Here is a 24667-nt window from a genome sequence, read left to right as displayed (position 1 = left end):
TCTGCCTCTGGAATATATAATCTTCCATTTCTTTTAGTTCAAATAATTTTTATTGCTATATGGAATTTACTGCATTGTTGAATGAAGTATGATTTCCTTGTTGAAAGAATTTATTGTTGAATTCAATTTGTATGAATTTATTTGTTGAAGTTGAATGAAGTATAATTTATTTCAAAAACATTAAGCATTACTACATGCCAGGAACGGTGCTAGGAGGCACTGTAGATTCAGAACATAGTTAGATAGTAAGATAGAAGTCCAGGACACAATGCAGTAGAAAAAGTCTTGTTATATGTGTGGAATATAGGGGTTATAGGAGCATGGGCAGTGGGGGCAGGTCACTCAGCCAAGGGGTAGTCTGTCAGGGAAGGCTTCATGAAGGAGGTGACACTTGAGCTGCATCTTGAAGTGAAATACAGTCGAGGAAAAAAGAAAAAAACTGGGAAGAGAAGAAACATACTTCTCCACACTAATATTAAATGGACAGTGATTTTTTTTTTTTGGACAGTGATTTTTAAAGAAAAGTTATTTTAATTTTTTGCCATTATATTCCCATTTCTCACTGACGCTCTACACAGGGTTTATGAATATGCGACATCTACTCCATGGCAGGGATCTCTAACTGAACACAGCATTCTTTCCACAGCATTGAGTCTACTCAACATGAGGTTCCATGATTGATAAAGTAGAAATAGTCCATCATCCTTTATAAAGGAAAGTATATATGAGAGAAACTTGCTGACCATTTCTGATTCGACTGGGTGGAGGAAATGTGGAAAGGGTGGATCCAGAAGTGAGGCAGGGAGGCCAGGTCTAAACTATTACTTGGGCAGTTTTAAAAATCCCCAATCATAGGCCACACCCTAGACTGATTCAGTCCCAAACTCTGGGGGAGGGAGGAAAAGATTCTGTATTTCTGAAGCTCCCCAAGTAATTTCCAATGTGCAGCAAGTTTGAGAATGACTGCCATATGGGGTCTTTGTCAGAAAAAGTCTAATTCATTATAGATTTAAAGGGCTGGAAGAATTACCAAATTGCACTTCCTGGGGATTATTATTTTAGGGCAAAAGGGAGGCCCCTGAATCTGGACTCTGGTCAATAAGCAGATACCAAAAGTGAAGACCTGAGGGGTCTGGCCAGTGAGCCGGGGATTGTCACCCAGAGGCAGAGCCAGAGATGTGAACTGTGTTGATAAAACCAAGCTGAAGAGTTGCCTTCGGGCACTTTTTTTTTTTTTTTAAACTAGTTTCAGTTGCCTAAAGCCAACTCTACTTAAAAATGGTCATTTCTTGCTTTCATTTCTTTCAATGTTTTTAGAAATGGCTAAGTACAAAAGCTTTAAGGGCAACTGGCATCACAACTGAATGAGCTTAATTTCACTACATTGAACTTTTTTTCAAGGCATTAAATTTGCATACAGAAAAAAAGCCCAGGTACTTAAAAATCAATGAAATGATATTATGCTCAATTAAAAAGAACATGCCTGCGTAAACAAAATACTTGGTAGTACTACCATTTATTTGAAAGTCATTTTGACAACATACTGCTTACTTAAAGTAATTAGAATTTGGGGTTAGAGATAATGGAGTACAGAAAACACTGCCTTGAAAGCAGAGCCAAAGTCAATACCATCCTAATCTCTTTGCGCAAAAAGGAAAATCTACCTTTTAACTACACTACAATTATTCAAAATCTTAAGAGAAAAAGACTTCAACTTGTATGTTCACTCAGAATTTTTAAATCTCTTATGGAAGGAAAGGTTAAAGGAAAGAATTTTCAAGACCTTCCTATGCCTTAATGTCCTTTTCAACTCCAAATGTAAAACTGTATTTGCACTGATATAGTCCTGTGAAATAAAGACCAATTCAAGAATGTAATGAAGTTTAAAAGCATCTTCTCTTTTCTCTGCACAGGGAACAATTTTAGTGATTTAAATTAGAAACTCCTAGTTGTGGGGAAAGGAAAAGGGAAGGCAGAAGAGAGAAACAGGTGATCCGTGACTCAAAGCTTGTCCTTAGCTGCTCTCTAATAGAGGGAGAAGATTGAAGATTTCTGGGGCCAAACAAAGGTAATAAAGTGAAAAATGGAGTTCTAAAATCCACAAACATCACTGAATTTATCCATTTTCTTCTAGATAAAGTAATTTTACAAAAGGAAGTTCGATTTTAAAGGATTTCTCTCGTTTTTATTTCTGAACTGAAAAGAAAGTGTTTGAAGCCCAGTCTAGTTTACAGTTTCAAAGTATTTGAATGATCATAGCCACCTGCTCAGCAAACACCATGTAAATAAGCTTCTTTAACGTTCTGGTTAAAAAATATCTGTTCTTCGCTCCTCACAAGTTCGGTTGAGGCAATGCCCCCAAAAGACAAAGAGGGGACTCTACAAAATTCAGTTTCCAATAGAGGGACCGTGTAGCCTATCATGTGGGATAAATGCTGTCAAGAAGGGAACGCCCTCTAGAGGCCAGCCATCCACATAGTCTTGCAATCCATGAGCAGCCGCTCTCCTGTGGTCCCTGGACCAAGAGCATGAACACTACTTGAGACCTGGTTAGAAATGTAAACTCTTGGGACCCGTCTATTTAGTCCATCTGGGCTATCCTAGAGACAACAAAAATTTATTTCTCACAATTCTAGAGACTGAAAGTCCAAGATCAAGGTGCCAGCTGATTCAGTGTCTGGTGAGAGCCCTCTTCCTGATTCATAAATGGACCTTGTAGTTTTAACTTCACAGTATGGATGGTCCAAGGGAGCTTGCTTGGGATTCTTTCATATGGGCACGATCCTATTAGTGAGGGCTTTACCCTCATGACCTAATCACCTCCCAAATGTCCCATCTCTGAATACAATCACTTTGGGGTTTAGGATATCAACATATGAATTTTTGGGGGACACATTCAGACCACCTCACCACCTGAAGAGAACTGAATCAGAAGCCTTTGTGGTGGGGGGCAGTGACCTGGGTTTTAACAAACCTTCCAGGTGACTCTGAGGCACACTGAATTTGAGAACCACTAAACTAGAAATGCTTCACCCCCGAAGAGCTCAGAGAAGGAAGGTGTCACTGTGTAAAGGAATTAATTATACATGCATGAACTAAGCTAAACTATCTTTCCTCCAAGCAGATAAGTAAGTAGATAAACAAAGCTGATGCTTCTATCAAGCAAAAACATGGAGATATAATTTAGGAAATATAGGATAACACTACAGTTTAATTTATGAGAAAAAGCTTTCAGTAACTCTAAAATTATCCCCAAACTATGACTTTAAAGGATAATTGTGTCCCTCAATGTAAATGCTAAAGTAATGTAAATGTGTAATGGCATAAATATAGAAAAGTTTGGGTAACCCCAGCATCTACAGGGCTCCACTGAAGAGGACTAAGCAGTTTCATACACCCCACTGTTGGAACTCTTCCCCACCATTCAGGACTACAGACTGCCACACACCAACTTCATGGTTATCTGACTACAGAATGACCCTGAACATATTGTAAGGGTCAAGGTAGAAATGAAAATAACAAAATAAAGCCATGTTCTAGATTTTTCATCATCTTTTTTATTGAACATACATAGTACATGTAAAACTGGCATAAAATTCATAAAAATACGATACTTCCATGTGATATCCCTTTATTCCTGATACAGCCTTTCACATTCTCCTTAATATCATTGTCCTATTTTAACACGATACTTTTTCTGCGAAGTGTTTTTAGAGGCTTTTCTGCATATAGAAATACTGCCCCCATTTTGTTTTTTCATATGCCACAACAAGGGCTATTTTTACCACCTCCTTGCCCATCCTTGCCTTCCTCATACTAAAGCAAAAAAAAATTTTTCAAATGCTAAAAATAAGTAGAATACTGAGCTTTAATACTGTTTTGTCATGTATATGGAAACTACTACTATTCTATGTTCCCATAAAAGATACTGATCTTCTACAGCACCGGCTGCTACCAGATGGGACCAAGGCTGAGTATGCCGCGTAACCCAAGGCCTCTGTTCTTAACTGACTGGCCTAAAATACACTCATAGCTCGCTGGTGTAGTTATGTTAATAAATACCGTTACAAAAGGGATTCTCATGGGGAGGGGAACAACCCAAATTGACCACTTTTAACTTTTCCCACCATATGAAACAGTCAAAATGGTATTTTAATGTTTTTCCTGTACAGAATTTCCAATCATTACACGTGACCTCATCAGGAAAGGAATGATTGGAGGGTGGGGAGAAAAGACAGTGACTTTAAAAGTACAATTTTTAAAAAACCGGCAGCGCTGCGTGTAGGTGACAGCCATGTCGGCGTGAACAGTGGCACAGAGAGCGGAGCGCGCTTCCCTCCCCCCGCCCACGGCGACTCTCAGCCACCTCGGCCTCAAGTGCCCTCTTCCCATTTTTCCGGATTGCTGCATCATTGCTCAAATTCTACTCCTAATCCACGACTCCCCAGCTGCTTCCCTATTTTCTGAAACTGGCAGAAGCCCAAGAAATAAAAGTCAAGCAGCGAGCGAGGAGGAGGGGGTTGGCACCTGAAGACACTGTCGGCAGCTCCCGCTGGAAGGAGGCTCCCCGGAAGCGGAAGCGCGGGCTGTGGGGCGGGCTGGGGGCTGCCCACTCACCAGCCCAGGCTGTCCTTGCAGCTCTCTGCTCTAAGCAAGCTAGTGCTTCCCCCAGACCAGGCTTGTCCTTGGGCTCTGGTGAGAAGGCAGAAAGGGAACAGCTCTTCAGTGGCTCCCAGGAGTGGGCACCGGAAACCATCCCTGAGGACTCAGGTCTCAAGGACAGTCCACAATGAGGTTAATCTGCCTGTGGTTAATAAAGAGAACACTGTATAATTAAATGTGTAGTCCATCAGAGTCATGGTTTGCTTAGAATTTAAAATCTTAAAACCGTTTCTCAGAACTATGAGGATTCACCGTTTTGAAGAATCTCATTTCACACAAATTAACTTCTAAGAAACAAAAATTCATACTAGGAATTCAGAGCAGGTTTGGGAATCTTTTAAAATAAATAAATAAGAAGGAAAAAACTTAAAGAGGAAGGTTGCGTATATTCGTTCTTCATACTGAAATGATAGTTTTGGGGATCAAAATTATAACGTAAGGCTTAAGGCTTTGTCTTACTAAAGACAGGCAATTTAAAAAATAAAATATAAAAATTCCATTCATTTCTCATTATGGGTTTACTTTTTTGACAGAAAAATTAGTCATGTTTTATTGTATCTTAATAGTAAAAGAAAAACTACACATACTACAGTCTACTGTTACACTGTAATTTGTGTCTACTCAAATACACACTAGTTTGCATCATCATATTTGGGTCTTTCAAAATAGCTGTTCTTAAAACTACAATTAAACATGAAAAAATTTTACAGTGGTCTAAAGGTACTAAAATATAAACATCTGAGTAATACCAAAAATGAGAAAAATACACAATTGCCATTAATTTTTTTTTTTTAACAAAGAATAAGTACTTCCTAAGCAACTAAATGAGTAAATAACACTTATTTGACAAAGAATGCTGGGAGAGAAAGAGAGAGAAAGGAGAGAGAGAAGACACGCTAATGCCACAGGGTTGGTAATTACAGGAATTTGATCCTGACCACTAGATCCAAAAATCTGGATTAGTAATGGGCAGGAAATGCTTCATTAACAAGAGCAACAATAAACAAAAGAACATGAAGAAGTGAAACAGAGAACTCCACATAGCAAATACCCATGTCTGCCCCATCTACTCTTACGGAAGTTGTTGACAGGGGTCCGACATGACTGAGGAGCTTATGACAGTCATGGAGATGTCCAAATGACAAGAGGCAGAAAAGGAAGCAAGGGCCACTAAGAATCCATACACTAAAATCAGCCCCTATAATGGTCAGAACTCACGATATTTTCATACCTTTCTTGTCATAAACCATCATATTTCTTACACAGGCAGCTTTGCTCACTCACTTTAGCACAAATATTTAAGTCAGGTACAAACATATACTCATTTGCATAGCAAATTTTAAGGGTGCATTGAAAGAGTAACCAACTGATTAAGGTATAAGTATTTTTACAATCAGAACAACATTCGAATTGACCAAAGAAAATGTTTTCTATTTGAAAACAGTTACCTATAAAAGTTTTTGGGATTTGAATTAAAAACAAGGCATGAGTTATTAGCAAAACATTAAAACCATTACTGATGTACTTCTCTGTGGGCAGCAGTCATTCTTCTATAACTTCTAAGACTTTGTAAACACTGTTCTGGAATACAGTGGTGAAGTGTGGCTTGGAATCCTTCACCAACAGGTTACATAAGGGAGGTTTCCCAGCATTAGCAGGATCTTCCACGTCCCAAATTTCAGGCATACTGCACCCAGGCCTAGAGAAATGAAGGTACAGATTAGAAATCAAAGTACATGAAGCAAAAGCACACTTTTTAGATTCCTGCCCCCATTTCGTTTTTTCTATGTAAATTAAGTTGGTTAAAAAAATCCCATTGTAGTTATTTATATTTATTTAAGCTGCCAAAAATTCTCTTTAGAACAAGGTGAATGCAGCAAAGTTGACTATAAAGAAAGAAACAGATGTACAAAAATACATGAATTCAGTTGGTGGGGTAAGAACCATTTTGCTTAAATTCTGTCTCAGCTACTTAGCAAGAATGTGGCTTTGGATAGCTCATGCAGTCTCTCCCAACATTTGTCGAATGGGGAATACCCATTATGTGGGCGTGTCATAAGGACTTAGAGAGAGAGAGAGAGAGAGAGAGAGAGAGACTGAATCTAGCTAGTGCTGTGCCTGGCACACGGTAAGAGGTTAATATATTATACTGACTTAAAAATTCTAATTGGCAGATATGCTTAGGTCAATTTATGCAACTTCCCACTACTGTCTCCTAGAATGAGTCAATTTAAAGAAAATCCAGTGGTGTTCAGCTCACATCTTAGCTAAATGCACAATTAAATTTTAAAAGCAATATATTTTATAAAGAATAGTAGAAGTGAAATTGGTATTGTATGATATTTGTCCCAATAACTTCTGCAGATAATTGTAACATTTATTTTCAATCTAAAGCAGTGTTCTAGATATAACTGTTGGCTTTCACTAGGGTTTACAAATTTCTTTTTTTTCCTTTTTTTTTTTTTTTTGGTTTTTGTTATGTTGAAGATTTTTGTGTTCTTATATTCCAAAATGTGACTCTTTTTTAAGGATGGTGATTTTTATGTCTCATATAAAGAAATCTTCCCTATCATGATATCATGAGAATATGCATTGTGTGTTCTTCTAATGAAAGTTTTAGAGTTCTGCTTTTCACAGACCTATAACTCATCTGAAATTATTTTTTCTGTATGGTGTGAAGTAGAGATTTAAAATAATTTTTTCCATAGAGATAGCCCACAGCTCTAGGTCCATTTATTAATTATTATTTATCAAATCATCCTTGCCCACACCACTCAGTACCTGGTACAGTGCTTTCGAATCTTTATTACCGGTTTTATAATGACCAGTGGAACAACTGATTCAGGCAAGAATCAAGACTGGATGCAAGAGCTAGCTGGTGAAACGCTGTCGAGAAAGAGGACAAACACACAGCCTCTAAGGATCTCCACAGATCTCTTGCTAATTCTGAAGGAGATCCGCCTCCTTAACAGATCAAGCGGTCAAACTTAAGCATCACCAATGATAGAACAAAGTGATCTCTACCTCCCCAAGTGACTTATGGACTGTAGACAACCCTTGTGGGGTAATTAATATTTTTGCCACAATTTGCTAAACTCAATCTAGTCATGCTGAAGGAATTAGACAAATCCAAACATGGAACATTCCTAGAAGACCACTGGCCTGAACGCTTCCAAAATATCAATGAAAACAAAAAAGGTGAAAGGGTGTTCACAATTTCTTATGAGCTATTTGAGAAATTAAAAAAAAAAAAGAAAAATGCAAAACACAGAAAATTACAGAGAATTGGCAATTGTTTAGGTTTTGTCATGGCTGCTTCACTTTAAGAGAAAAAACCATTTCCAGCATGTCCTTTTTATTCCCAAAGGCAAGCCACTCCCCTGCTCTGTACCACAAGGCAAGCACCATGGCAGGAGTACATGTGTTCTTGTCTTCTTAGTAACGTCTCTAATTTAAAGGTAACTACCATTCCAAAACTGTCAAAATATAGGCCTATCAAAATAAAAAAAATGAAAGTCACTGTCACTTCCAATGCCATTTCTCAGAGGTGGCCTGTGTACACAATCTAGCACCCATTCTGCAACACCTTTTTAACCCAAGTTCAGACACATGTGCATACAAACGTAAGCACGGATTTATATACGTAGATGCTCCCGGGTTGCTTTTACAAAAATGAGATTATTTTGGGACTCCTCACTTGGCAAGAAAATGGGGCCATTTTTCCACCTCAGCACCTAAATATCTGCTTCATTCTTTTTAATAGTTGCTAGTACGTCTATGTATTAACGAACTACTCTTTTACGGGTGGATATTCTGTTTCCCATTTTGCCATTGTAAAGTGATGCTGATATAAACTTTCTTGTGCTGGTATCTTTCTGCAAGCTAAACTTCTAGAAGCAGCACTATCACTACACCACAAGGCTATACAATTTTCACTTTGTCCCTGTCAGATTATCTCCCAGAAGGTTTTACTAATGAGTGTTCTCAAGAAGAGTGTAGAGGGCATTTTTTTGCACACCCTCTCTGACATCAGATTCTAAAACACTGAGCACTTATGGTACTAAGACTGGGCTTGGGTTTTCTACCACTTAATCTCCTCACAGAGGCCGAGGCCCAGCTGTGACTGTACTGCTGGCCATGGACGGTAAAGAGCATAACACCCCACAGAGAAAATGGCGTAGTTCCCGAGTTCACCTGCTTTCAGGAAAAAGAAAAGGCTAAGAGCTGCCTTCGTGAGCTCTTTCGGCCTAAGTGTGACACCCTGTTGTCCTTATCTGAGTTTTCTGAAGCTCCCCCAGGAGCCAGCCAGCTATAGCTTTAAATAGCATTATGGAAAATGGGAATACTTTTCTTCTGAATTCATGTGATTTAATTTTATGTCAATTCTATTACTGGAATTAATGAGAAAGAAAGCAGAAAACTAAGAATAAAGCAGTAGTTAATTAAAAACCCATCTACAACTTTCATTTGAGTATATCTTCCTACTTGTATTTGAAAACAGGGTATTAAGTATTTAAAGAATAATCAAGCCACACAATTAAAGCCACTGGTACTGAGATCACATAAATATAGTGCTCACCAATGTGCTGGGCACAGTTTAAATGATAGATATATACAGAGTCTCTCTTCCCTTTCCTCTCCTACCGAGTCCCCATTTGTTCCCCCTGTTCTGACACACTTTTCTGTTCCAGTAACCTATAGATGTCTCAGGCATAACTGACATGGACAGTGGGGGCCAAAGCATTAAAGATCCTAGTTCTGATAGAAAGTTCTGTCAAGAAACTCAGTTGTGCTACTGCACTAAATATTAGTCCTTCTTCCCTTTCAGTCCCCGGCTTGGTTCCCTGGCAGAAGAGAAGGTACAGCTTGTGTTTTGTTTCAAGGTTTAAGCAAGTGCACCTGCCCAAGGTTTCCTGAGATTTATTACCAGTCTGGCTTAAATCTTGCAGTAGATGAAGAGTGTTTTTTTAGTTACTGAGGAAAACAGATTAGAAAAACTCACTTCCTTAGCTTCCTCCTCTCCATTCCTGCTGGAAACAACAGGGGCAAGTCAAGGTCCAGATGGGGAAATCGAGCACACACTCCCACCCCAGACTCTCAGTCTTAGTGCCCATAAGTGAGTGCTAAATGGAAATGATCCAAAGTCAGTGAATTCACTGCTGACCTTGTTTAGTATACAAGATTTACTGCCATATTTCCTAAGTTTGTCTTTCATCCCTGCTGGTATACAAAACAGTGCTCTGCCCATCAGAACATGAGACCACTGCACTGAGGCCAATCCAAGGGGCTGCATCAACATCTTAGAATATAAAGCGCCCCGGCCTCTGCAATTCCCACATATTCAAAACACTATGCACCATCTAGAAAATGAAGACTCTTGAATCAAGACTCATCATTAGCTTGGGGACAAAAAGGTCACAAAGCATTATTTTTATGTTCCAGTAACCTACAGGTGTCTCAGGCTGATCACTCAACTAGAGAGTGAAGCCTAAGGCGATAAAAGAAGATCCCAATGTGGGAGGAAATCTCCAATCTACGTTCTCCTGATTGCAAATGTCAACCCACCATTCATTTATATTACGATGTTCTCATAAAATTGTTATGAGAGATGCTTGTGACTTTTTTGTCCTAAGTTTATATAACCAAGTTAATTAAAAGTGAGAACATGAATTTTAAATATATTCTTCTGTTCATAAGGAACTAAAACATTTTCTGAATTACAACTCTAAGAACATTTTGTATAGATCCTGATTAAATTCAAGTCACCTGGGACCCATTCATAGGAAAATCATTTAATAATCAACAATTTTGTGTGTTTCCTTGTGGGCAATGCAGACAGCTCCTGTATCACAGAACGATTCTCACTCCTGAGTCAATATTTAATTATTTTGTCTTAACATCCTTGTGTATCACTGAAATACATGGTGAATAAGTATGATTAAGCCACAAATACAGCAACCACCAAAGGCCTCTGGTTAGTTAAAGAGTAGTGAGAATTTTTAAAATAATAGTATTCCATAAAATATTCTTGATCTGTAATGAAACTACTCATGCCTGTGTTCCTCGTGGAGCCAGAACTTTGGTATTTTTTTTTTAAAGATTTTATTTATTTGTTTGACAGACAGAGACCACAAGTAGGCAGAGAAGCAGGCAGAGAGAGGAGGAAGCAGGCTCACCGCTGAGCAGAGAGCCCGATGTGGGGCTCAATCCCAGTACCGTGGGATCATGACCTGAGCTGAAGGCAGAGGCTTTAACCCGCTGAGCCACCCAGACACCCCAGAGCTTTGGTATTTTAATAGCAAGCTACTATCACCAGCTGTCTAGTCACCCAGGTGCAAGATTTCTAAACAGTCGACTTCAAAATTCATATTTGCTTTGAAGATCTTACTAACTTTTGCTATCCTCTGCTTAGTGGACTTCTCTGAGTGGAAATAGTTTTTAAAACTATAAACCCAAGAGAATGTGGGTCACGGTAAAGTTAATTATTTCCCACTCAAATCAGATGTGGAACAGCAAGAAAGAAGGGTCGCGCTGTAAGGTGACACTGGGGGGGGGGGCTGTCCCTCACAGACACGGTGCAGAGTTGTGGCGTGCGACTCTCAGCTGCCTGCCTTACTTCATTATAGTGAGACTCACCATTATTCAGTTGCAGACTCTGCAAGTATTTTTAAAAGAAAATACATCAAACTTTAAGTTAAAAGTTTTTAAAAATATCAAAGGCAAATATGAGCAATTTGGGAAATTGTCAGTCAGTACCAATATAATACCTTTAAGGTAGTGTATGCATGCAAATCATTATAAAAGAAACATTTGTAATGACTAGAAAGGAAAGAAATTCCAATTCAAATAATGATCTAAAAAGTTTTTTTCCACTTATACTGTGCTGAATGTTACATATATCTCACACATACGAGTAAAGCACTTGCCAAAGACTGAATTAATTTTTCATGTCTTGTGAATATAAAATACTAACTGTGTTGAATACTCACTTGGATCTTCTTATACACCAGGACTCTTCTAGAATGTAATAGTTCACTTGTAACTTTATCAATTCCCGCTTCACTTCTTCGGCTGCTTTTCGACTATACATTGAGTAAACTATTTTCGTTCTGGCTCTTTAAAGAAAAATAATTGGGCAGAAGATTTTCAAAATTAAAAGGATGCAATCAATCTATTTGGAAGAAAGCACTGAACGGGAGGAACAAGAGGAAAGACTCCACAGAAGAGTCATGTCAAGAGAATTCTTCACAGAATTCCTGCTTCGGGGCATCGGGGAGGTCAAAAGAAAAAGCAGAAGCATAGCATAAGAGTCCTGGGAGAAGAGGTTCGGTTTAATGCATCTCTGCATTTCCAAATTTAGTCTTTCTGATTGTTTGCTTGCTTAGTTTTGTTCTGTATTCTCTGTGACCCTATCATACATGAGAAGATGGCACGCTGTGCGCAGATGCACGCAAACATGGCTACCAGACTACGTTAAGGCTGCAATGCAGTCCCAACTTCAACAGCAGCCAGAACTGGCATTAATAGCTTTCCATTTTATTCCTAGATTGAGGAAACAAAAAACAAACTAAATTTATTCAACACAATTGTTCTGGAAATAAGCTTACTGAATTTAATTTTTAGTGAAAGATTTTTTATTTATAAAATAGAAGTTTTACTGTTACACAAAAGAACAGATTAATAGGATTCACTCAATCACTTAGGAAATGAATAGCTTGACCTATCCGAGAAATTGCATGAAAATTAAATCTATGTCCTTTTCAAAGAGAACACAATACTCTAACTTATGAAAAATATTAAGAATAAAAACCAAGATCATTCTAGTAGGCTATATGGGTGAAAATCAGAATAAAACCCTCTTTGAATGGGATTCCATTTCAACTGACTCCTCAGAATTCAAGAGAAATAGCCAAAAGGAAAGCTTAATAAAAGCTAGCGGCTCATGAATCTTCTGGGGAGCTTAAGGACAGTGATGCCTAATAAGGACCTTGACATCTTGCAGCCCTCTTGACCTGCAGAAGACGGACATGCTATGATTTCATTCTGAAGCCTAGTAGAGAACCCCAAAGGTTGTAGTTTTATTCCCCAGTAAACAGTTTTGTATCTGACTCAGCCCTCTTATTTCAGCATTGTTTTCTCCCCTAATGTTATAAATCCCTGTTCGCCACAGCCTTCTAGAAACACTCCTCATTATTTTACCAGTTTCCTCACTCAGGATCTATGTGAGAAATTTGTTTTGGTGATGTGAGAGCTGTGTACTAACCTTAACCCTGCATCTTCATAGTGCGGATGGTTCACAACGGGCCGAAGCGCAGACAGCTTCACACTTGCCATGGTGGGCATGGCACCCGCAAACACCGCGTCTGCAAAGCAGCAAAGGCAGTCTCAGGAAGACACTCAGTGAGCGTTACAAGGTCTCCTTCTGGTCAACTCGGTCACTTCGCAGGTGAGAAAGGGGAGGCCCAGCGAGGTTCATGACTTTAAAGATTCAGTGGAAGACCCAGACTGAAGTCAGCTGGCCGGTAAAATGGCTATCACCCTCCTGGTTTGGGTAAACCATTTCCTTTGGAAGTTAGAGCCTTCTCCTTTCATCAGTGAGGACTTCCGGGGTGTGGGTTTGTTTGCTTGTTTATTTTTGTAATGTCCTAGACATTTTTCCTGCCTCCAGGAAAGAAGTGTTAGATGGACTAGGAAAGTTTTATAGCACCAAGAATTCTGGAAAATTATTTAAAATGCAGTCATCTGATACTCAGATAACAATAAAATCTCCCTTGAATAAAATGTCATTTTCCATGAGTTTATTTCAAGAAGGAATGTGCAGGACTAAGATTAAAAACTCTTTTGGAAAATAAGCACAAAAAAATTATTGTAAATCATGCCACAGAAGTCTTTTTGAAAAACAAAAACATTAGAATTTATGGGAAAAAAAACAGAATAGATTACTAAAAAATATAAATTTCTTTTGCAAACCATTTAAGTAAGATTGACATCTCTCTTTTTCTGAATAACCTAGAAGCAGCACTGCCTACAAAGAGTAAGGTCATTGGAAGTAATGTGGGTTTAAGATTTTGCAGTGGTATATAAAACTATGGAGAAAACACATACCTGGTTTAGTACTGTATTTGATCCATTCTATAAGTTCTTCTTGTGGCAAATTGCTGAACTCCCCTACAATATTCCATTGGGTTTGCAGATTTGCTGAACCTTGTATTGACATTGCTGCTAATACAGCAAAAACAACAGCACCAGGATGTACTTTGCAAAAGAGCCATCCAAACAGCTGAAACCAAATGAAGACTATGTTGATAACTGTTAGTACAAAGCAGCCTGCATCCAATCAACAAAAATTCTTCCCAGAGAAGAACACACTCTCTGGTAGAGTCTCAGATAAAGAACTAATTATCCTGAGAGAAAGTTCTAGAAACAATGACCAGAGGGATTAAAAGAATTTTGCCATTAGCCTTACACAGATGGGACATAATTTAAGAAGCAGTTCTCTCAATTTATTCTAATTCAGGTTCAGGTAAAGCCAGGACCACCTCCGTAATTTGCCAGGCCCAATGCAAAATGAAAATGTGGAGCCTCTTATTCAAAAATTATTTAGACGTTCAAAAGAACAACAGAAGAGCATCCAAGTAGGTGTAGGGTCCTTCTGAGGGTGGGCCCTCATGTGTTTGCAGAGGTTCCACACCTGTGAAGCCTGCCTGGTGCAAGGTCCTCTATCTTCAGTCATGGTGCAGGTTGGGATTTAAGAGGCAAGGGTTCCCATCAACCTCATTTCCTGCCCCAGCCTGGAAGAGTCAGGAAGGAAGTCTTCATCCTTAGGTCAGGCCTCAGGTAAGCAGTGTTTCTCTAATACAACACCACCATTCTGATTGGGAGTCTTGAGACTGGCTGATATTTTCATTTAAATAGTCCACACTCAATAACACTTTGTCCCTATCATTCTCTCCTTAATTTCTCTACATGTCTGTAGAACCAGTTTTTTGAGGGCATATATGTTTTTTTGCTTTTTGATTTCTCTATTTACCATTCTACCCTCATCCCTTGAACATGCTATAGATGCTTAGTAAATATTTGCTAAATTTAAGAGAACTTCTGCTGCTGCATCTTGGCTAATGGTCTGATGAAAAGGGGACACTGTGTAGAAGCATAAATCTGTGGATACAGAGCAAGGAGGCAGTTAGCCAGGAAAAATAAGTAGCAAATAACCAAAATGGCTTACACTAAATTTTAAAAAGTCAAGTCAGGGATGTGCATACAAATGTATACTCAAGTGAAAAAAAGGTTTTTAAAGCTTGATGCCGAAAAAGAACATCTATTTGAAAGTAAATGCAACTTGAAATCACTGGCTGGAATTCTTTGGGGTAGGAATATCAAAACAATAAAAAATTATTTCTACAATGGAGCTCTGTTTTCTATCAACATCTGTAGCAATCATTCATGAATTCAGCCTACACTACTTGGCATTTATTGTATGCCAAACACTACTTTAGAATAAATGACCTTCTTTGGCCTTTGCCCTTTAGGAAAAATTAATACAAAACCATGAAGAACTTTCACTACAATTTAAAGACTTTTAACTCAATATTATTTTAGGGCCATTCAATAACAAAGGCGGGAGTAAAGTGATCATAGCAACTATAATTCCAATATAACCATCTTACCTGTCTTGAACAGATCAAGGAAGCCATAACACACATGTGTGGTGTCAAGAAGAGTTTTAGTCTCATAATTAAAATACCGAGGACTGTATATGCTAACAGCTGCAATGCATGATAAACTAGCTGAAAGAAAGAGAAAATATTTTTTCATTTCTACTATTTGTGAAGTTTAATATATTGTTAAATAGATGAATATCCAGAAAAGGGCAATTTTTCTTCATAACAATATTTTGATTTCTGAAATAAGTCTTAAAATTCACTTTCAAACTTCTCCATTTTATTAGAAACTAAAATTATAAGTCAGTACTGCAAGTGGTTTTAGAATTTTGCTCAGAGTTAAGCCTGCAGTTAATAAAGCCCACATTTCTGAATCAACATTGGTGCTACCATCAGATTAAGACAGGAAAGTGGTAAACAAAAATAAGTACTGTTTAAGATCCCAGAGCTCTGCCTTGGAGTAGCCATCAAAACCAGGTTGAAATGTGCAATACGGTATTATTAACTGTAGTCACCAAGTTGTTGCTAAGAGAGTAGATCTTAAAAGTCCTCATCACAAGAAAAAAGATTTTTTGTAACTTTGTATGGTGATGGATGCTAGCTAGACTTATTATGGTGATCATTTTATAATGTACACACATCTGATTAATTATGTTGTATATCTGAAACCAATATCATGTTAATGTCTATCATACATTTATTAGAAGTAAACAAAAACACAGAAAGGAAGGAAGGGGAAATGGGGGAATGGGGAAAGGGGAAAGAAAGGAGGAGGGAGGGAGGGAAGGCAGCAGGAAGGGAGGGAGGAAAACAGGTGGAATCACCAGGAGATGGGAGCAGCAACCATTCACACAATAAACTGGGTTATCATGAGGATGAGCAGAGCAGACCAAATGGGTTTCCTACTTAACTATTTTAACAAATGAATGGTTGTGTTTGTAACAGTCTCATAAAAACACATACAGACCTATTCTGAAGATGATTAATGACAATTACCAATACCTAGAAACTGGAACTAGAAAGAGAAGTCCAAATATACACAAACATTAAAATAAAGAACATTTTAGTAATATTGAGTCTTTACCTCTCCGTGATCAAACTGGTGTTTCCTGAAATGGAGTAAGAAATACTACTATTGAATCATTACTGAAGCACTTACTTCAATCATTTGCATTATTATCTTACAAATACGAGTGTTGTAAGTTGCATATACAATATTCCAAGGACACATATATGTAAATAAAAATAACAATTATGAACTGAAACTGATGTCACAATCTTTTAAAGGACATTTGATTTTTTTCTAAAGGACAATGTTGCATACCCTGAACATTTGACTACATGGACAACTACTGGGCCAACAAAAGGCACACTATGGTCTATCAGATACCTCCCTGGGGATATTCTGGCAAAACAGAGAATGATGTGAAGGGAAGCCTGAAGCCTTCATACTTCCACACCCTTGCTTCTCATCACCAGTGGTCTCTGAGCTCCCCCATAAACTGTAACTGCTACAGACATCATTCAGGAAACCACACATAAAAAGATGTTTTCAGCGGGGGCTTTGGAATATACAAATAGCCACAAAATTCCCCCTTTAGTTTTGCTTGACAGTTTTAATTTCCTGAGAAAATATACATGCTTTAAGGCCTATATGCCCTCCCTACAACTCCCTCTGACCCCACACCCCCTCCCCCACCATCCCATTTCTATGATCATCACAGTGATGCCAGCAATATTTTGAAAATGGGAATCTAGTCATGCCAATCCTTACTTAAAACCCTCCAATGGATTCCTTTTGTAATTAGAATAAACTCCCAAATCCTCACTATGCTTCCCATGGTCTTCCTACTTCTCATTCTTGAAACTCATCATCTACCACATTCCCTCTCAGTCACCATGCCCCAATCACACTAGACTAATCTTACTCCGTCAAACATTAGGGAGACACTCATATTCAGTGCCCCTCTTGATAATCACTCCTATTCCATTTCCCTGTTTTATCTCCTCTAAAGTGTTCATTCATTGGTTTCTTGATTACCAACTGTCTCTCCCTACTAAAACTGACCCCTCAGGACTACAGGGTACAAACCCATCCATCCTCAATCCCATTGAGCACTGATGGCACTGGAGATCCAGCAGTAAATAAGACAAGAAAATACCTGTCCCCTCACAGAGCTTACACAAAGTCAAGGGAGGCTAACAAAAAGCAAATAAGCATATGTCACATGGTGGTAAGTACCGTGGAGAGAAAGGAAACAGGGCAAAAGATGCCAGGAGTGTGGGTAACCAGGAAGGTGTATGTCAAAACATGTGGTCACCAACTGAGGGACACGTGAGCAAGACCTGAAGGAGAGAGTTTGAGATTGAGCATTCCTCAGGCAGACAGAAAGTGCAGAGCCCCATAATGGGAAGGTCCTTAATGGGCTAACTACAAAGACACCATGACTAGAGAAGAGAGAGGTAGGGGGAGAACTGCGGTGCCACAGCAGACAGGCAGTGTACCAGTGTTCAAGTGTAAATGGTGATGAATGCTGAGAGAGAAGATAAAGCATGTGATGATGGAGAATAATAAGCAAGGAGACAAGGAATCTCCTCAGAAGTGATGGTCAGGAAAGGCTTCTTGAAGGAGGTGACATTTACACAAGAATTAAAGGAGTTGGCCACATACAGAGCCAGGCTGTGGAGAGCAGAGGGCGAAGTGATGAACTTAGGGTACAACCAGGGCAAAACCACAGAGGCAGGAAACAGCCGCCATGGCTAAAAAGCAGAAAGGAAGTCCATGGGACATGAGTGCAATGGAAAAGAGGAAAATGAGAATTTCCTTTTCTCTCAGTTGTCTCTTCGTGTCTTTCACTCATTTTTCTAATGGGGTTTTAGCATTTTTCCTATTAATTTGTAGAAGTCCTTTATGTATGCCAGTCATTAGTCCTCTGTCATATACTGTGAGTATTTTCCCCCATTTTTCTTCTTCTTTGAACAATGTTCACAGTATCTTATCAAATGAAAATATTTATCTGGCCAACCTTTTTAATCTTTCCTTCTAGCTTACAGGTTTTATGTCATACTTAACGAGGTCTCTAATCCTAAAATTCTAAAAATAATCTCTTGGTTAATATTGAGGTTTTATTTTGTTCCTACATTTAAATCTTTGCTCCATCTGGAATTTATTCTGTGTAAAACATGAAGTATGGAATTAGTTTTATATTTCCCTGCTCTTCTCTCAAAAGACAGCCCATTGGTCCTAAAACATTTTTTGTTCCCTACTACTGAAGCACAAAGTTGTATCCTTCACGTATAGATTATGAGTAGGCCCACAGTCAGATTGTGCAGATGGAATCTGAAGTATGAATAAGTGATATTCTGAGCTCTGAACTGATAGGCAATAATGAGAAAAGCAAAGACGAGGAATGACAATTGAAAACACTAGTTATCAAATGCTGAGTGTGCAACATCAACTATAAAAATACACTGTAAATATCCACTTACTAATGTAAAATGATTAAATAGCATATTTACCTTATATGTGTCTGTTGTTTAGTTAAGACACCCCACATATCACTAATAATCTGCAAATAGATTTTTTAACACTTTAGAAGAGCTGTGTTGGGAAAAACAAAATTTCAACTAAAGTACCTTTTAAACTTTCAAACATCTACTTAAAAATGTAAGAAGTATGGAGATAAGAAATAATTCGGGAAATAATTATAACACCAAACTCTTCCATTTATACAGTACTTGATCATCTCTAATATCCAACAACCCTGTTCAGGTAGATTGCATTACCCTCGTTTTGTAAATGAGCAAACAGACTCAGACAGATTAGATGATCTCCTAGAAGGTGGAAAAACTAGAAACCATTGCGAAGCCCTGAAACCCGACCTTCTGGCTTCCAATTCACATTCAGTAAATTACACCATGCCGAGGTTGTTGGCAATGCCTCTCCTCAATCATATATACACATATCCGGACAACGAGCTTGGAGACTGATAAGTACAACTAACCAAACACTGAGTTTGCATATTTAGCAGCAACTGGAAGGTCATCGAATCTGAATCCTATCCCCAGGGTGGGTGTCCTCTATGACACTGCTCGCAGGTTTTCACCCACCTCCTGGAAGAACCACCCAACTGCTGCTTGAGTTTGTCATGCTTTCCCAGTCTCCAGACTTTTTCTGCTCAAAAATCCTTCCCCCTAGAATTGGCGATGATTCTAAGAAGCCAAAATGAGTATACTCTTATTTCCAAGTGGCAGGCTTTTAAATATTTGAAAATAATTATCCTTTTCCCCTTTGAATCCTTCTTCTTTAAATCAAACATCTGAGCTTTTTTTTTAACCTGATGTAACTGTTTTCATCATCTCTAGCCATCCAGGTTGCTATCTTTTTAACGCATTCTGAATTGCCGGCATCGGTATTCTTTGATTACCTACGGGGTGCACATGCACATAAAGTATGCAAAAGTGCAAAGGAAGCACAGAAGCGAGCATAGAGCAGAAACTGATTGGCAATAAACTCATTAGATTTGAAAAGCTTGTGAGACTACAAAGCTGAACACGACACAACACGCAGTAAGGCAGGAAATGTGCCGAGTCTGATTCTTGCTCTTCCCTTGCTCTTTAATGGACACAATTTGAGTCTGGTAACAACCTCTCTGATCTTCTAAAGCTGCATCTGTCAAATTGGGGATAATAATATCCCCGACAGGGCTGTCAAATAAGCAGGTACAATAACACATGGGATATGTTCGGGGAGAGTACAAATATATAATGTGAACAATAATTACAGCACAGAATATTCTACAAATACATAACACTGTGTTAACACAGAGATCACTAACTACAAATCAGAAAACCTTTAGGGTCTATCATCTGTTATCTTGATTACAGATTAATCTTTATTCATTCTCTTAAAACACTTGCAGTTCCAGAATTTGCCAAATGTTAAAAGAAAAAAGAGAACATCATACCTGTTTTTTGCTAAAAACTGGAACTTCCCTGACCTGATTCAAATCTTGGCTCAGAATTGCATTATCAAAGCCAAGTTGGGAGTCTAACAATTTTATTGATGTTGTTAATACATTATTAATATTCTATTTTTTGGATCAATAATAATAAACTTGATCCAGGACTTTGTGCGCAATGCACGGATGACTTAGAATGGCATATTTTAAATATTTTAGTGAAATATTACATAAAGCTAAAAGTCAGTCGTAATAATTTACAAAGACAAAAATAACTGTATCTGGGTCAGTATAGTCTCTTTGATCATGTCTTTCAAAAATACATGACTATCAAAACTTGAACCATCCTTTTCCTATGTCTATTTTATGCTGGCAGACAGTAGAATATTTTAAAGGCTTGTAAATGTTCTAGAAGTGAGAAAATACAGAATATGTTTCAACAAATCCATATAAAACCTTGTGTCATTAACATGTAACTTAAGATACTTAACTACTACATAGAAACAAGAAAGTGTTTTATTTTAAGAAAGAGCTCTTGAAGGGTACCTGGATGGCTCAGTCAGATGAGCATCTGACTCTTTGCTTTGGCTCAGGTCATGATCTCAGAGTCATGCAATCTAGCCTTGCAACTGGCCCCGTACTCAGGGGGAGTGGGGGAGTCTGCTTGAGATTCTCTCTCCCTCTGCCCCTGCCCCTCCCCCTCTAGCCCACTCTCTCCAAAATAGATAAATTAATAAAAAAGGAAAAAGAAAAAGAAAGAGCTCTTAAGAAATAGATGTGATAGACCTACCTTTTTAACGATTGCAATAAACACAACCAGAACGACTGGAAGCAACAATGTCTTTGTATACCTCAGTGGAGTCTGAAATTCAGAGATTCTTTGTTAGAGGAAAATATTATTTTCAGACAAAATTTCATTTCCAATAATGAAAAAAATGAATTTTAAAAAGTGTAAACAGAGCCTTCACCCATTTGAGTCCATCCAATATACCCACTGACTTGAGTCCCATCATAAAAATGAAGATGAATTTCCATAGAAACAAACTTCCCCAAAATGTTGAGTTGAAAACACAAATACAGTCCCCAAACACTTGTAAGTATAAAATGTGACTGGGACTGGAAAGATTATTGTTCCTTCTTTGTACACTACTTTTCTAACTAGAGAATTCAACTTAATATTCACCTAAGGTCAGCAGAACTCCTTTAAATGGCATGAGCTTTTCCTGTACATTTGGTGGGGGGTAAAAATCTTAACCATTGTTCCAAGACACACACACACGCACACACTAATGACCCATGTTTACAAGAGAAATAAAAACATTTTTACCTTTCCTTAAAACTACAGGAACAGTTAATAACAAACCCCTACAACTGCAATCCTATATATTTCACAATCATTTGAAGTCATAGTCTTAAACAACTCTAGGCTTGAAATTTCCAAATTGCAATTGATTTGTTTACCACCAACATTTACCCTCACAAAAATAATCCTGTATCATTGAGTTAAATAATGTACACTTTCCCAAATATGTTTATCAAGAGACATCTAGTTTCAACATATTAAAAACACTGCTACATTTTAATAATATAAAATATAAGTAGTATTTTCTGATTTTCCCTCTCATTAGTCCACTTTTCTTGCTTGTTATCCCATATTAAACAAGTAATTTTGATAATTTATTAGCCCCCAAATGCATACTTCACAGAAGTCTCATTAAAAGGAGACTTTTTTGTTTTTATTTTACTATTTACCTATAAAAACACTTGCACAATACTTATACTTTTAAAATATATTTATTTCTATTTTGTAAATTTTAATTGTCTTAACCTCATAAAAATCATATAACCAAAAGTATTTTATTATTCAAAAATTTAGACATTTGCTAATAACAACTAACAATAAATATAAGAAAAGTTGTGAGATTCAGGTGTTTACCTTAAAAAGGCAATGTATCAAAATTGCATTCAAAGTATTTAACAAAATTTAACAAAGAACTCAAACAATTTTAAAATTATATTCCAAAACTTTGTTTTAAAAATATTTTTTAATATTTTTCTTAAGATGAAAAAATCAGACTAGCATCAAACTTCGGCAGCAACACTTAGACCAGAAGATGGTGGAGTAATTTATTTAAGACAGTCAAGGAAAAACACATGAGCCAAAGATTTTGTATCTAGCCAGACCTTCACATATAAAAGCCACTGATAAAATATTTGAACATGTGAAAACTCAGGGATTATGGATCCTATGGCCCTTCCTGAGGAATCCACTGGGGAGTAAGCTTCACACAATCAAGAAATAGGCATGAGAGGCTTCTGTCCCAGAACATGCAGCATTAAAAACACCAACCTACAGAACTGTGACAAGGGCAGGGATACAAAGGTGATAGAACAGCATGAGTGGTTACGTGTCTCGATACTGAAGGTGCAGTGGGACTCCTACAGTGGGGTCAGAGGGAATAATGTAAAATAATGTCACTGGTAACTATATGGGAAGTAAAATATTGTCACTGATTATAGTATTACAATAAATTAGAAATGGGGGGGATAAGAAGTGACTAAGTTCAGTGTAACTCTCAGTAGGAAACCAACAGAAGGGACCGGAGTTAGTATATAAAAGAATTAATATAAAGGAAACAAAGTATACAATTTCCTCAATTCCAAAAGATCCATCAGGGAGAGTATAGGCACATGAACAAATACAAAGGAAACAAACCACACAGGGAAAAGAGTAGGCATGTGTGTACATGTGTGTGAGCTTTAGAATTATAAGTTCCTTTTCCACGAATTTTTTTGTTTTATTCTAAGCATAAAAGTTATACATGCTCATTGTAAAAATTAAAAAATGCAGAAAAAATAAAGATGACAACCAGTTTCACATTTTAATCAGTTATCAAAATTTCTTCCCCAATGAGTTTTCTGTTCATATCCTTCCCCCATTTCCGCATGTGGGTGGGAGTGAGGATGTATTTTTGGTGGTGGAGAAGGGTAGAGTCCTCGGTAATTTTTACTGATTTGGACAATCTCCTATACTGACTACATTAATCCCTAGTTTCATGTTATATTTATGGCAAGAGTCATCCCAGTTAGTCATTTGCGTTTTAATTTTTATAATATTTAATGTATAGATGTTTTAAGTTACATGCAGTCAAATCTATTAATCATTCTCATATGTGCTTTGGGCAGCTATTTGCTCATTAAAAAATGAAGCTAATACTCATTGAAATGTCTCTCAAATTTATTTTTCAGGCTTCATTTAATTTTGACACATTAATTAACTGAATTGAAGTTTATTGCATAATGTGACACAAGGCTTTAACCTAACTCCTCACCCCAAATCCCATTTTTCAAGTATTCAAGAGCTTCTCTCTTCATTTCATATCAAGTACATACACATAAACACAGTTAAGTACACACACATGGGTCTATCCAAGCATTGTCTATTTTTGGCCATAAAAATGTTCCTTAGAATTGCTGTACTTTAAATAGTGTTGCTCACCATTTCTATATCTAGAAAGGAAAGATCCCCCTCTTTGTTTTTACTCAGTCAGTTAAACGTCTGACTGCTGATCTCAGCTCAGGTCAACCTCAGGGTCATAATTTCAAGCAGAATACAATTAAAATATGACTACTGCATAAAATTTCAAAGATGCAAATTGCAAAAAAATTAATAATTATCTCTCTAGTCAAAAACCACTGTTAAAGTTTTGTTCTCTTATACCTTATTCTATGCATGTTAATTATAGGTAAATAAGGGCATACCATTTGTTCATTCCATGATACATGTCTTTCCATATCAGTATAATATCATGACAAACTCTTCCTTTCTCCCAGTGTTTGGGTGTATCATACAATGGATGCCTTCTCGGAACGGGCACCACACTGTCTCTACAGCACAGCCCTGGGAAGATACCTACAGAGATGTGGAATACCAGGCTGCAAACAGCTTTGCTATTTTCTTCAAATTAACTGAAGTCACACTATGCCTCAATAAACAATTTCTTCTATCATCTCACTGATGCTGCATACTATCAGGTTAGAGTGGCATGAATATCCTCAATAACGCCAAAGGACTTCTGCCATATCCTCCCGCTCTACCGATGTTTACCCTCTACTTCCTTTACCACTTGCTTGAAGGAGTCTTGATTTTCTGTGAACATGCATTTGAATGTCTCGCAAGACACTCTTCTTTAGTTTCTTCCGGCGGGCTCAACACTATCATTCATACACTATATATTAGCCATTATCTGTCAAAATTTGCCAGAACCTGGGAATGAAGACTGACAGGTCACTGGAGCAAACAGTACATCTGCAGGACGTGCTCAATTCAGAATGTCTGCTTGGTAAGAGTGTGCAGTGGGATACACTATCATCCCCTGGTCT

General features: G+C 37.7%; 1 protein-coding gene across 3 annotated transcripts in view; it reads right to left on the bottom strand.

Annotated features, from left to right (window-relative positions):
- Positions 1-3537: 3537 nt before the first annotated feature.
- Positions 3538-24667, bottom strand: part of DPY19L1 (dpy-19 like C-mannosyltransferase 1) — a 91073-nt gene continuing 69943 nt past the window's right edge. The window contains exons 15-23 of one of the 3 annotated variants that reach the window (XM_032871802.1): positions 21075-21146; positions 18843-18892; positions 16408-16432; positions 15330-15449; positions 13768-13942; positions 12926-13025; positions 11652-11777; positions 6188-6361; positions 3538-4804 (exon numbers count right to left, since the gene is read on the bottom strand). In XM_032871802.1, coding sequence (XP_032727693.1) covers positions 6205-6361; positions 11652-11777; positions 12926-13025; positions 13768-13942; positions 15330-15449; positions 16408-16432; positions 18843-18892; positions 21075-21146 — 825 coding nt within the window. In that variant the 3' untranslated portion in view covers positions 3538-4804; positions 6188-6204. Of the gene's footprint in view, positions 6362-11651; positions 11778-12925; positions 13026-13767; positions 13943-15329; positions 15450-16407; positions 16433-18842; positions 18893-21074; positions 21147-24667 lie in introns of all 3 variants that reach the window. The other 2 variants (XM_032871797.1, XM_032871806.1) reach the window with 2 other exon arrangements.

This window comes from Lontra canadensis, unplaced genomic scaffold (assembly GCF_010015895.1).
Source record: "Lontra canadensis isolate GAN:19392208 unplaced genomic scaffold, GSC_riverotter_1.0 scaffold2, whole genome shotgun sequence".
In the NCBI taxonomy this organism is placed as follows: Eukaryota; Metazoa; Chordata; class Mammalia; order Carnivora; family Mustelidae; genus Lontra; species Lontra canadensis.
Note: the sequence above shows the minus strand (reverse complement) of the source record. Positions and strands in the feature narration are given on the sequence as shown.